Source organism: Colletotrichum karsti, assembly GCF_011947395.1.
Source record: "Colletotrichum karsti strain CkLH20 chromosome Unknown Scaffold15, whole genome shotgun sequence".
Classification (NCBI taxonomy): Eukaryota; Fungi; Ascomycota; class Sordariomycetes; order Glomerellales; family Glomerellaceae; genus Colletotrichum; species Colletotrichum karsti.
Genome location: NW_024065915.1, coordinates 522917 through 537165, shown reverse-complemented (window position 1 = coordinate 537165; position 14249 = coordinate 522917). Strand labels below are relative to the sequence as shown.

The following is a 14249-nucleotide window of genomic DNA, read 5'->3' as shown; positions in this document are numbered from 1 at the left end:
TGAAGGTCTCCGGTTCAAGTCCGGGCGAAATCATCTTGGGCGAATGGTTTAGTGGTATAATACTCGCTTAGCATGTGGGAAAGAATTCCCGAACTTGTGAGTGGTCCAGGGTTCGATTCCCTGTTCGTCCAAACCTTTTGCTTCTGAGAGTTGCTGACTCTTTTGACGTTGGTGATGCATCTTTTTTACCCTGGAAGTTGAGACACAGTTTACTCTGCCTCTACGGTCTTACTCGAACACACACCATCTCACAAATACCACTCGGATCTAACCCCGAGCTGCCTGTCCAACAAGCCCATCATGTCGATGCATTGCGATGTATGGGAGCCAGGTGATGTCTGGACGGGCATCTCAAACCAAGTACGCAGAAAGAAGCTGCAGAACAAACTCAACCAGCGCGCCTATCGTTCGTTCTCACTCATACCAGAAGACGATAATGAAACTGACCAAGTGAAGGCAGGAGAAGAAAACAGAACCAAGGGTCCTGTGGGGACCAGAGCTCAGCGACATCAGACACCATTAGTCTTACGCCGGATACATGCAGAAGAAGCGTTATGACAGGCCTTCTCAGAGGGTGCGACCTCATAGCATGCCCTCAAAGACTGAGCTTGGCTCGTAGCCGCATCAGAGAAGTATACGAGGGCTACTCTCTACACGCCCCGAGGCCTTCAGCTTTGCATGTTCTCATTCGTCTCCGAGTTCTCGCTGCCCTGGCACATAATGCCACGGCCATAGGAATTCCCGTCGATGGTCTCTGCCGGGAAGACTCCGTATCCGTGTTCAACTTGAATGGGCCCCTTAGACCAGGTTATGTCACACATGATCAGTCCATACACCCGGATTTATGTCCAACTCCTCTGCAGAAGACGGTCCCTCATCACCCGTGGATTGACCTGTTCCCCTTTCCTACTTTCCGAGACAATGTGCTTCTCGGGATGAAGGCTGCGGTGGTGGATGACGATGAGCTGTGTGCCGATATACTGGAGGTGAAGGACGAAGAGCTCAGCGGTAGGCCGTCGCTGATAGTATGGGGCCACTCTTGGGACCAGACGGCGTGGGAAGCCAACGATGCTTTCTTCCGAAAATGGGGGTTCCTGACACGAGGATGTCCAGGACTGCTGCTGGCGACTAATCACTGGAGAGCAAAACGCGGAGAGCGGATGATTGTTTTCTAGGTATGACGTAGACTGCATTGGAACACAGGCAATGGAGGCATACATGATGTTCTCGCTGGCTTGGACATTGAGAGTCCGCCTTCCCTGGGATCATTGAATCAAGCGAGTCATGCTGCAATTCTGCCATTCCCAAGATCCGCAATCGACTGGGCTGTCAGCAAGTTCCCTTATCTCCATTCTTAGTACCGACGGCCCCGCCAGCTCAACGGCACGGCACTAATGCACTTGGATTATTTTGTGGGACATGCGCCGGGGCCGGGCCGGAGGGCTGACCCATGTTCGGCGTTGGGACATCGAGGTCTAGATGCTATGAACCTCTTGCTGAGACTGGAACGGAGCATCGAGTGCTATGAGACGAGTCTTTCATGAAAGACGTATAAGTAGGTCTGGATTATCGTCAGAGATGTTCCCTCTGCACTGCAATCGTTCCATCTACTATCGAGACGCATACCAACATCTTGCTACTTTTAGTCCTTCGTCTACAGCAGCTCAAGATGACAGAAAAATCCATGAAATACGTCCGGTGAGTGGAAAGCGCACAAAAAGAACACAAAGTAAAGGCTAAACAAGCTGTCGTTCAGCGTGGGCAAGTCCGGCCTGAAGGTCTCCCAGATCGTCCTCGGCTGCATGAGCTTCGGCGACAAGAACTGGCAACCATGGCTCCTCGACAAAGACGAGGCTCTGCCGATTCTCAAGTACGCTTTCGACCGGGGCATCAACACTTGGGATGTCGCCGATACGTATTCCAACGGCAGGTCCGAAGAGATCGTGGGAGCTGCCATCAAGGAATACAACATCCCGCGCTCGAAGCTCGTCGTCATGTCCAAGTGTTTCCAGTTCGTCGACGAGGACAGGGGCCCTATTGATCCTGCGAACCTCACCAGCAACGACGGACCCCGCGTCAACCAGGTCGGGCTGTCTCGAAAACATATTCTTGATGCTGTAGACCGCAGCGTCGAGCGGCTCGGAACTTACGTCGATGTGCTGCAAATTCACCGGATGGACCGCGATGTTCCCCCGGAGGAAATCATGAGAGCGCTCAATGATGTTATTGAAAGTGGAAAGGTCCGATACATCGGAGCCAGCTCGGTAAGTCTATTGAAAGCCTCCCTCCCGTCGATGGGCCATGTGCTCCTGGTCCCTGTGCCAATCGTGTAACTTACAACGAGTGAAACCAGATGGCCGCCTGGGAGTTCCAGATGCTCCAAAACGTCGCCAAGCAGAACGGCTGGCACCAGTTCATCTCCATGCAGGGCATGTACAACCTGCTCTACCGCGAGGAGGAGAGGGAGATGAACCCGTACTGCAACGCCACGAGTGTCGGCTTATTCCCGTGGTCGCCGCTGGCCGCCGGAGTCCTGGCGCACCCATGGACCGACCGCACCGATCCGCGAGAGCAGAAGGACCCGTTCTTGCAGCTGCTCTTCCGGGGCTCGGAGAATGGCGCCGACAGGGCGATTGTCGGAAGGGCGGAAGACCTCGCGGCTAAGAAGGGTGTCTCGATGGCTCAGATTGCCCAGGCGTGGCTGATTTCCAAGGGATGCATGCCTATTTGCGGTTTGGAGACGAGGGAGAGGATAGATCAAGCTGTTGGAGCTCTGGATCTCGAGTTGAGCGCTGAGGAGGTGAAGTATCTCGAGGAGATGTACGTCCCGAAAATGCCATTCCCTTTCTAGAATAGCAGCGTGCGGGCGCAAAGAATGGTACCCTGGTAGAGTTGATCAATGTCTCGCATTTGTAATCGTCGTAGATGTCCTAAGCATGAAGTTGTTGATAACAAGGATACTTGATCAGGGCTCATCTGGGAACTGTCTGTATATGTAAAAAACCTCATGCTCACTCATTGAATTACGGATATGATGGTCTCGCGCCCAACATCGATTAACCGTATGAGAAAGACGGCAAAGAAGGATAGATGATGTATCAGGACGATCTTTGACGCTATCTCTAGCGCGACGGATGTGGTGACATCCTTCTCCCGATGCAGCCATTAATTCGCCCGCTTAATCATGCCGCTATGCTGGTCGACAGCGGTCTGGAATTCTAGCCACCAAAGATTCTGGGATGCATTTGGGTCATGGTGTGACGCCATGGCGTCGTCGCCCTGGGAAATCCTCGGTCTCCTTGGGAAGTGGTTGCGGTCGCGTCGCGCTCGTTTCTTCAGCCCCACGATGCCTTCACGTTACCAGTCGCATATAATCATTTCGCCAGCTTTCTTCTGGCCGGCGCGTTGAATGTTTACAGCTTGAGACGCTTCATACCGGCGATTCAAACGGCGAACGGCACTGATGGAGAGTTCCAACGCGCAGAGCGGGGCCGGGGACCGGAGCACACCGGCTCACGGATCGGTTGACGGGGACCGTCACGTCGTTGGGGGCGAGTGGGCTGCGGACCCTGTAACCGGCAACGATAGAAACAGCATAGCGACAACCCTCGTGAACCTGGACGAAGTAGATTCCGTGAACGGCGCGAGCGCTTCGTCCGTTGAGCTTAGTATCGACACCGATGACAGTGACGCCGACTCGGCTCTGGGCATCGACGGAGAAAGAGCTTCGTCGTCGGCGTCGGTAGCCTCAAGCGTGTACAGGTTTGTAGAAGAGTTTGGACGGACGTACCATAGGTATAAAGAAGGAAGTAAGTTGACGTCTGAATCCAGCATCGATCACTGGCTGACCCTTCTCAGAATACTTTCTTCCCAATGACGAGGTATGAAACCGTGCTGTCCAGACACGCTGCGGAAACACAGAATTTGACACGCTTCGTCCGCAGCAAGAGCAGGGTCGTCTGGACCTACAGCATGCCATCGCCCTCCGCATACTCGACGGTAAGCTCGGCCTGGCCCCCGTTGATAAGCCCCACCGCGTCCTGGACATCGGGACGGGCACGGGGATCTGGGCAATCGAGTTCGCCGACCTGAACCCGGAGTCGGAGGTCCTTGGCAGCGATCTGAGTCCCATCCAGCCCGAATACGTCCCGGGAAACTGCCGCTTCGAGATCGATGACGCCGAGGACGAGTGGATGTACGGGCATAAGTTCGACTACATCCACGGCCGCTACATGTGCACCTCCATCTTCGACTTCCCCAAGCTGTTCTGCCAGATCTACGACAACCTGAACCCCGGGGGATGGGTCGAGTTCCAAGAGACGGTGATCGACTTCAGGGCTGTGGACAGCTCGCTGGAGGGCACTGCTCTGCGACGCTGGAACGATTCTCTTTTGGAGGGCATTCGTCGGGCTGGACGCAACGCGTTATCGCCGTTCGGATTCGCGGAGAACATGGCCGAGGCCGGGTTCCAGAATATCCAGCAAAGAAAGTACGCAGTCCCGTCGACGCCGTGGGCCAGAGGACGGAACCAGAAGATACTCGGGGCAATGCAGATGACCAACAACCTCGAGGGAGTGCAGGGCATCACGATGAAGATCTTCACCCAAGTGCTGGGATGGACTCGCGAGGAAGCCGAGATGCTGCTCGTGGATGTGCGAAGGGACATGGCGGATAGAAACATCCACGCCTATCTGACGATGTGAGTCCGACCCTGATGACTACGTGGTTAATGCTGACGCTTTGAAGCATGGCGGTCTGGGGCCAGAAGCCTCTGAATGCAGGAGGGGCTCATCGTGCGGCTGAGACGCGATCCGAAACCGCTGGATAGGCCGGAAGAACGTTGAGATACTATATGTGAAGCCAAGGGTTCGTGAGACTACGTTATCGTGACTTGCTGGTGTTGAACTCCGCTAGCCCGCGGAGTAATTCGTTCTCGGGTTGTTATTCCTGTCGTGATAGCTGTCGTCCAAGACTTGGAATATCAAAACGCATGCAAGGCACGATTCATGGTCAACTTTATCATGAGAACGCGGGGTGTTGGCGAGTGATATGTTCAAGCAAGCTTCCACGCAAGGCGCGTAACACACGGCAGCCGCGGCATGATCGGGTGTAGCCGTTGCATAGACGAAAGAGATGCCGAGGCCGATGAGCTGGAGATCCACATTGGATGGGTTGATGGGAACCGATAACGATGGACAAAGCGGTTGCCAAGTTGCCCGACAACTCGGCGGATGCGTGCCGGAAACGGCATCTTTGCCGGGGGGTCTCGGGGCTCGTTTTCGAAGAAAATTCCAGGACATGATCGTCGGCGTTATGACGATTTGCCCCATCGGATTTAATGGACACAGTTCTATCATGATTCTATGGAGATTTCCCCCTCCAAAACTCCAAAAACCCCCACTCGCTCTCGCCGCTTCACCCACTCGGCGTCCTCCTCCCGCCCCCAGGTCCCTGGTCTCCGGATGCCGATTATGGCAAGACGTGGCAGGGCATGGAAGCAGCCGGAGAGTTTAATCGTCCGCATGCTTTGTCAACAATCGACGTGTGGAGTTGGCCTCGACCACTGAAGAAAATTTGCAACCCACGTTCTCCTGGAGAGTGAATCGGTGGGGTCGACGAGAGATGAACTGAGTCAAACCCGATGACCGACACATGTCAATGCCGTCTAGGGCCACGGAGACGCCATACGGAAAGGGGAAATCACATCGGTGTGACGTCAAGCTGACCAATTGGCGGGGTGAAGCTATGTGCTCCTCCAATCCTTGCCGTGCCATGCCACTCTTACCAACACCTTACGAGCTACCGACTTCACTTGTTTGATGGTGGGGTAAGCTGGAGAGGGCGGAATTCTACCGTGATGGCCAGACCACCGTTGGTCGTGATGGAAACGGAGCTGACGGGGGTGGGAGAACACGACTACAAAAGAGCTCGACACCCCGCGACTAAGAGAGAGGAGGTTTTGTCTAAGAAATCCAGCATTCTCTACTTTCCTACGATTTGATACCCATTCGATACCCCTCAACGTCTATTTGAAACCCGCCATCTAAACCCCAACAAAACACATCAAAAATGGCTGCCAAGAAGGTCCTCGTTGTTCTCACCTCTTGCGACAAGATCCCCAAGACCGGCAAGCCCATCGGCTGGTACCTGGTAAGCTGAAACCAACGCTCGTACTATTTCAACGATCACGTCTAACCCCCAATTTTACAGCCCGAGCTTGCCCACCCCTACGATGTCCTCAAGGAGGCCGGTGTCGAGATGACCTTCGCCTCCCCCAAGGGCGGCGTCGCTCCCCTCGACCAGGTCTCCGTCGACATGTTCAAGGAGGACCCCTCTTCCAAGAACTTCCTCGAGAACCACAAGGAGATCTGGGAGAACACCAAGCCCCTCTCCGAGTTCGTCGGCCGCGCCTCCGAGTTCGACGCCATCTTCTACCCCGGCGGCCACGGCCCCATGTTCGACCTCGCCTTCGACGAGCAGTCCCTGAAGCTCATCGCCGACTTCGCCGCCCAGAACAAGCCCGTCGCCGCCGTCTGCCACGGCCCCGGCGCCATCGTCAGCGCGAAGACCCACGACGGCGAGTACCTCTGCAAGGGCAAGAACGTCACCGGCTTCTCCAACACCGAGGAGGACCAGGCTGGCTTCACCCCCGAGATGAACTTCCTGCTGGAGAACCGCCTGAAGGAGGTCGGCGGCAACTACGCCCTTGCCGACGCCCCTTGGGGTGAGAAGGTCATCACTGATGGCATTGTCATCACCGGCCAGAACCCCGCTTCTGCCCACGGTGTCGGAAAGGCCATTGTCAAGGCCCTGGGTCTGTAGAGGATGATTATGATATGATGATGAAAAAAGTTATGATGGATACATAGTAATACCAATTTCAAGCGCTGTCAATCTGCATCTCTCTCTCATGCCCCGTGAGTTCTAGTTGTTTGCCTCGGTTACACTCATTATTCAGTATTGTCAACCCTCAGCTCTACTCAAACCTCTTCAATCTCAATCTCTTCCACATCAATAGGCCGCCGTCGCATTCCCCAATGCTCCATGTTGGAGGAAACACAGACCCCGTCTCGGAACAGATCAACCGCTTCCTCCGCGTCCATAACCCCGAACGTCATCCGCACCACCTCTCCCATGTGTGCACTGTCCAATAACCGACACTCCAACATGATGCTGCCATTGCGAATTCTGTGTTCGAGACGCATGTTCTGGACATGGCGCCTCGAAATGCGCGGCTCGCCATTATCGACATCCGCAACCAGGTACACCGAGTCTCTGGTGCCATGAGCCGAGACGACGCCATTCGGTAGGAAAAACTGCATTCGGACAAGGTCTTTCGACACCGCGTCGGCCCAGTGAGCGAGGAAGCAATCCAATATGAAGTACTTGTGTCGGCCCAAGTCCTCGTGGTCGTGACCGATGTCGATAAAGTAATCAACGATTTTCTCCCAGCTGCTGAGTGGCAAGCGGTGTCTGACACACATCATCGCGTCTTCGGCCAACTTCTCCTCATAGTTGAACAGGCGCAGACCACCGGCGCCGCTAGCGAGTCTGTCTTCCTCCCTCGCGGGTCTCGGCTGCGTGTCACCCCAGAACTTGCAGTAATATCTCAGGTACTCGTCGAGGATTTGACCCTTGTGTCTGTCGAAGAATTCAGGGTAAGTGAAGTCGCCGAGCTGAGGAATGGCATCGTACCAATCTCTGGGCATTTTGCGAACCTCTGCTTGGAGAACCGCCTCTCCGATGAGATGGGAGATTTTGGACAGGATGAAGGCGGTTCTGTCGCGACCACCCAGAGGTGGACCGCCAAAAGGCATGCTTGATGTGAAGTTGATGATCCGTTGGGTAGTTGGCATGAGATGGGTGCCACAGGCTGTGAAGGGCTGCGCGTAGATGAGGTCCTTCGGGTTCTGACTTGTCCGCAGCGTTGGAAGTTGAATCGAGCCAGATATTGTCGAGGTTAAGTATGTTCCCTATCATGATGATTCACCAGCGAAGTGGGATCTCTGCGATGCGTGTTGGAGATTCACTATAGCTGCCGAGTTAACTCAGATGAAAGTGTCAGTCACTTGCGAGCTCGCTTCTGAGCCAAGCATACGATGATGTGGTTAGTCCCAACCACCATTCACTGAAAAGACAAGATATCCAGCAGAATTTCTAGTCTTAACTCATAGCATGGAGCCGAAGGTCATTTCGGAATCTACATAGTCACGTCGGGCACCCCTAAAGGCTCATTAGAGATTCATGAAGACCTCAAAGATGAGATCACATCTTGAAGTCATAACCGATTGGGTTGCTTCAAGGCTAGAAGCCTTCTCTCGGAAGAGCTTCCGTGTGTGAAAAAATGTAGCAATTCGATATCGTCAAGATTTTGAAAGCTGTCAGACACGAACACCTGAGACGCATCTCGCCGGCATTAAAGACTTAGCAGTTCGTTACGCCAGAGTCGATAGCTGAATACCCATGCGTGGTCAAGCCTACCTCTGATTGGTTCATGGTGTAAAATGCCTTACTGACATGATGTGCAGCTATGATCGGCCATGGGCAGCTCCGTTCCCTTCGGATCAACCCGCGCGCTTCTGCACGCCATCGCAATCGTGGGGATGATCTCTTGGCGGCGCAACATGGATGAGCATAGCTTCGCTCTATCGTCTTAGAGAGAGCCGAACTGGAGGGGAGCCCTCAATATTGGCTTCACTCTTCGGGACAACATCAAGTGCCCGGATAGGCATGAGATTGATCCTGGATCTATCACCAGATGTAGGCCTCGTCAGACATTCTTGGCATGAGTGTTTATAAATATCAGCCTTGAAATCTGGAAGTCTGTATGTATGCTCCTTGAACTAACTCTTCTTTAATCTCCCAAGGAACGCGACAAGTTCGTCACGATGAAGCTTTTACTTCTTTTGGTGACTGTCGTCACTGTCTTCACCTCCAGCTTCGGTGTAGTTGCAACCGTTGATTCGTTCACGATCACTTCCCAACACCCTCCAATTATCATCCTGTCGTCTAATGAAGCCAAAGCCGTCAAGCTCGCAGCGGCTTCTTTGGCAAAAGACATCACTCTCGTCCTTGGCGCAAACACAACCCTGATCTACGATACTCTCCCCCAAAACACAACTTCACCACTCATCATTGTTGGCACGCTCTCTCACTCCCAACTGATCCCGGCAGATGTCATAACAACTTCCTCAATCTCCGGGAAATGGGAATCCTACACCCACGAGCTCGTCACCCCTTCCGACCCGGGCACCTCCTCAGCACAAGCCCTAGCCATCACGGGCTCCGACAGACGCGGCACAGTCTTCGGCATCTACGCCCTCTCTGAACAAATCGGTGTATCGCCATGGTCCTCCTGGGCCAACGTCCCTGTCGCGACATCTCCCACACTTACCATCTCACCCCTTCCCAGAATTCAAGGGCCCCCCTCCGTGAAATACAGAGGCATCTTCATCAACGACGAGGAACAGTGCCTGACCTCCTGGGCCAAAACTCGCTTCCCCCTCGCAGATTCTGACCCTCGCCGCCCCTTCACCTCACCCTTCTACGCGCGCGTCTTTGAGCTCATCCTACGCCTCAAGGCCAACTCCATCTGGCCCGCCATGAAGTACAGCATGTTCTACCTAGACGACGCCAACGGCGAGCTTGCGGATGACTTTGGCGTGGTTGTGGGCACGAGTCACCACGAGCCGATGGCGCGCGCATACGCGGAGCAGACGTATCAACTCGACGGCCGCTGGGACTGGAGCCTGAACAAGGACAACATCACGGAGTTTATGCGTGTAGGGGCGGAGAGGACGAAAAGCTGGGAGACGTTGTACACTGTTGGGATGCGCGGCGAGGGAGACCGCGAGTCGCCCACCCTGACCGCGCCGCAACTTGAGGAGATCATCTCCGTGCAGCAGGACATCATCGCCTTCACCCGTAACGGTTCCTCTGACGTGGGAGCCCCTCAAGTCTGGGCTCTATATAAAGTAAGTTTAACATTATCTGGTCTGATCTGGTCATATGGAAAGCTGACAAGCTGTGAAGGAGGTCGGCAAGTACTACCAAGCAGGGCTTACTGCACCCGACGACGTGACCCTGCTCTGGACGGACGACAACTTCGGCAACCTCCTCCGCATACCGTATCCCAATGAAACGTCCCGTGCTGGCGGGGCAGGCGTGTACTATCACGTCAATTATGTCGGAGAGCCGAAGATGTACGAATGGATTAACACGATTCAGCTCGTCAAGACGTGGGAGCAGATGCACCTGGCATGGGAGGCCGGAGCGAGAGAGGTTTGGATTGTCAACGTAGGGGATATCAAGCCGCTCGTTTGTTCTCCCTGTTTCTATCTCGTACTATCAGTTTACTGACGCTGACAATCACCAGGAAATCCCCGCAACACACTTTCTAGACATGGCTTACGACATGTCCCTCCACAAAACCCCTTCAAGCACGACATCCTGGCTCCGGACGTGGGCTTCCAAGACCTTCTCCGCCGATGTCGCCGCGCCCATAGCGGAAGTCCTCAACCGTTACGGCCGCCTCGTCAACCGCCGCAAGTACGAGACGCTCAATATGCCGCCTTTCGTATACAGCACGATCTATCACGACGAGGCGACCAACGCCTTGGCCGAATGGTCCTCGCTTGTAGCTTACACCCAGGCTGTCTACGACGGTCTCCCAGAAACATCAAGGGCTGCTTTCTACGAAATGATCCTCCACCCTGTCACCGCGGGCAAGACGGTCAACGAATTATATATCAAAGCAGAGCTGGGGAAGTTATACGCAGCTCAGCGCCGCACGAGCACCAACAAGCTTGCCGCGGAGGCGCGGGCGGCCTTTTCACGCGACGCGGAGATTACGGCTGAGTATAACGCCCTGAACGGCGGAGAATGGAGCGGAATGATGTGCCAGGTCCACATCGGGTACACGAGGTGGTATGAGCAGGGCCGGGATATCATGCCTACGTTATCATACGTGAGTGACGGCGACGTGGCGGGGCTGGGAATTATGGGTGTAGCGGCGCAGGGCGAGGTGGGCGATCCGGAGAGTACGGAGCTGAGCTTGTTGCCGATGGACCCGTACATGCCGCCCGGGGAGAGACGGTGGATTGATGTGTTTACGAGGGCCAACGGGACGTTCGCCTACAGCGTGCATGCGAACGCTTCATGGGTGTCGGTGAGTGAATCTACGGGGGTGTTGTCAGCGAGCAATCACTCGGATGCGCGAGCTGTCATCGAGGTCGACTGGAAAGCAGCACCGACAGGGCATAGCATCATCTCTCTCACCATTCGAAAGACCGACGGAAACGACACTGAGGTGACAGCACTGCTCCCTCTACGCAATCCTTCCGTCCCGGAGGGCAGTCTGAAGGGACGGTTTCTAGAGTCGAATGGAATCGTCTCGATGGAGGCGGCCCACTTCACCCATGCTGAGACCAAGAATGGGGTGTCGTACGTCGAGATCCCGTACTACGGCAAGACGCTTTCGGGGATCACACCATGGCCTGTAACGATTCCCTCGCTCTCCCAGGAGACAGCACCAAGGTTGGCGTATGACTTCTACACCTTCTCAGACCACGACAATGCTAGCGTACGGGTGTATCTAGGCGGCTCGCGTAACTTCGACGGCACAAGGCCGCTGAAATATGCTTTTGCAGTCGACGATGGGGAGGTGGTCACGGTCCAACCTGTCGGGGACAGCCCGTTGGGATCCAACCCCGAAGGATGGGCTGATTCGGTGATTACTGGTGGGTGGAATGTTACGACGAGTGTTGAGGGGGGTTTGGCGGCTGGGAAGCATTCTTTGGGGTTGTGGCTGCTTGAGCCGGGAGTTGTGGTGCAGAAGGTTGTTGTCGATCTTGGTGGTGTGAAGGCAAATGGATTGGGTCCGTCTGAGAGCTTCAAGCGGTGATTTGATAGTATTCCACCACAAGAAGTCTCATAATGCTACCGAACCAGTATCGATGAAAGTCGGAAGCAAACCACCCTTGTATTCTGCATCGGAAATCTTCAGGGCTCAATTAATTCAGGCGTGCATACTCTGAATATCTACGAAGGTTCTGGCTTGATCAGATATCCGGTCCGGCGGCCGCCAAGTCCGGCCCCACATGCGGTGGAGACCGGGCCGGGACGGGAGGCGTCGTCTTTCAGGGGACGGCCTGCCTGCCGATGGCCATCAGACACGGGAACACTCCTGTACCCGGCCGCGAGAAAACAAAACGAAATGTTTCTTGCTCGCCTGCCGCATTTTTCATATTTCTATGCAGTCAACCGATATGTTGACGCGTTCTAGGATTGGAGAGTCATGAGAAGCGAGCCGGGAGCGCGTCTAAACTCCCGTGATCTAAGGCCGTCCATCAAGATGCCAAGATGCCACAGCTATGTAGCCAACTGAGCCCAAATTAAGGCTCAATGGCGTCATTACACTTGTGGAAAATCGATCTCTAATCTACATCTGCCTCTTACTTTATAGAGGTGACTATTTAGGATGAGTACGTCGCAGTATAGAGAATCGCAATCCTAACTCATACGAAGTTGAAGGGGGTCATATTTGTCCATAGGCGGACACAGAATTAAATCACGTTAGAGAAGCATTAGAGCGGACTTGACGTTATGTACTGAACTAAAGTTCATGATTAGATCTATACGACTTGTAACTTGGCGACTTGGCAGTTCATCGCGTCAGAGTCGACGGATGGTGTACGTCATGTGCGTCCTCTCTAGGATAGGAAGTTATCCAAAACGTCTCAACAACAAAAACTCAGTTAGATAAGCTGAATCTTGTCCTTAGTGGCCGGCGGCGGGCGCGCCTATGCTTCTAATCAAAACATGTTCGAAACAATGCTAGCCAAAGAAACATTCCGGGGACAAGCTTAAACCATCCCCTGGGATACCCAGACACAGACCTAAACCCACGATCCCCGCATGAACAAGGACTCTCAGGGCGGCAAGCGGCACCATCCCGCCGGCTTGTAACTCTACTATCATATTGCATCTACCGAGGCACTTGAATTCCGGTCCCATCGCAGCGTTTCCCGTGATGGATCAACGCACTGACTGATGTGTTCAAACAGCTATAAGATTGACCGTCAACCAGGCGGCCGGTAAATCGTGTGATTGTGACCGGATCACCCTGGACACATCAATCTCGTACTACCTTACGCAGCGGCCATGACGGATTCCGACGAGCTCGCAAGAGGCTACACCCTCGTCAACGACACGCAACACAACGCGGGGCTGTTTCTCCTCAAAAGACTAGATGTAACACCGGGCATGCGCGTTCTTGACGTCGGATGCGGACCCGGCGACCTGACAGCCCACATTGCGAACATCGTCGGGCCTGATGGAAAAGTCACCGGCGTCGACCCAAGCAAGGAACGCATCTCCCTCGCGCAAAAGAAGACGAGTCCGAACTTGTCCTTTCACGAGGGCAAAGCCGAGGACCTGTCGCGGTTCCCCTCGGGTAGCTTCGACATTGTCTTCGTGAACTCCACCTTCCACTGGGTGCAGGACCAGCCCGCGGCAGTCGCGGAGTTCGCGCGCGTCCTGAGACCGGGGGGCCGACTCGGTATGTCTGGCGGTTCCGGCGACTTCGTTGCGGCACACGAAAAGATCAAGAAGGAAGTGTTGTCGAGAGAACCCTACAAGAACTTCCCAGTGTCGAACGGACCAAAATTCATCAAACGGGGGGATTTGGAACGTCTTTTAGAGGATGCTGGGTTTCACGAGAAAGACTTCACCATAAACAAGATCGTGAAGATCGCGAAAGACGGAGATGCCATGATAAACTGGTTGGATACGAGCTCATCTGGAAAGACTTACGGTGGTGTTCCTCCGGAGTTACAGGCGAAGGTGCGGGAGGAGATGCTACAGGAGTGGGATAAGCTTACCACGAAGGATGGGATTCACATGGACATGGAACTGTTGGTGACTGTGGCAACTAGAAACTGACTATCATAGAGTGATTTTGTGACGAAGCTATCGTGACTTCAAGTTGTGATGTTAAACAGCAACGTCTGACCGACATGACTGCTGTCATCAATTCGGTTTCGGATCTGATGTAGAACGACTAGTCAGTGAAGTCGGAATACGCGGTTGTCAATACTGTCATGTTTTGGGTCATGATCGCTGGGTAAGTTGTCGGAACGCTTTGTCCCGGCGAGAGATGTTCAGACAAGCTTTGGACTGATCGCAAAGCTAGCTCATCTTCCCTATGTGACCTGCTGATCATGCAAGTCATTGGCTCCTCGCCGAATCCG

At 54.2% G+C, this 14249-nt stretch overlaps 5 protein-coding genes across 5 annotated transcripts; 4 read left to right on the top strand and 1 right to left on the bottom strand.

Annotated features, from left to right (window-relative positions):
* Positions 1 to 1669: 1669 nt before the first annotated feature.
* CkaCkLH20_05400 (uncharacterized protein) lies at positions 1670 to 2851 on the top strand (the record flags this gene model as incomplete). The annotated part of the gene is made up of 3 exons (XM_038888119.1): positions 1670 to 1698; positions 1757 to 2264; positions 2354 to 2851. 3 exons carry the CDS (start codon positions 1670 to 1672, stop codon positions 2849 to 2851), a joined length of 1035 nt encoding a protein of 344 aa, XP_038746595.1.
* A 612-nt stretch (positions 2852 to 3463) lies between these two features.
* CkaCkLH20_05399 (methyltransferase domain-containing protein) lies at positions 3464 to 4828 on the top strand (the record flags this gene model as incomplete). Its single annotated transcript, XM_038888118.1, has 4 exons — positions 3464 to 3809; positions 3859 to 3881; positions 3945 to 4699; positions 4747 to 4828. 4 exons carry the CDS (start codon positions 3464 to 3466, stop codon positions 4826 to 4828), a joined length of 1206 nt encoding a protein of 401 aa, XP_038746594.1.
* A 1241-nt stretch (positions 4829 to 6069) lies between these two features.
* Positions 6070 to 6822, top strand: CkaCkLH20_05398 (DJ-1/PfpI family protein; the record flags this gene model as incomplete). Its single annotated transcript, XM_038888117.1, has 2 exons — positions 6070 to 6150; positions 6211 to 6822. The coding sequence occupies 2 exons, from the start codon at positions 6070 to 6072 to the stop codon at positions 6820 to 6822; spliced, it is 693 nt and encodes a 230-aa protein (XP_038746593.1).
* A 158-nt stretch (positions 6823 to 6980) lies between these two features.
* Positions 6981 to 7817, bottom strand: CkaCkLH20_05397 (uncharacterized protein; the record flags this gene model as incomplete). The annotated part of the gene is made up of 1 exon (XM_038888116.1): positions 6981 to 7817. One exon carries the CDS (start codon positions 7815 to 7817, stop codon positions 6981 to 6983), a length of 837 nt encoding a protein of 278 aa, XP_038746592.1.
* Positions 7818 to 8888: 1071 nt separating this feature from the next.
* Positions 8889 to 13941, top strand: CkaCkLH20_05396 (uncharacterized protein; the record flags this gene model as incomplete). Its single annotated transcript, XM_038888115.1, has 4 exons — positions 8889 to 9974; positions 10033 to 10317; positions 10376 to 11738; positions 13157 to 13941. 4 exons carry the CDS (start codon positions 8889 to 8891, stop codon positions 13939 to 13941), a joined length of 3519 nt encoding a protein of 1172 aa, XP_038746591.1.
* Between the last annotated feature and the right edge of the window lie 308 nt (positions 13942 to 14249).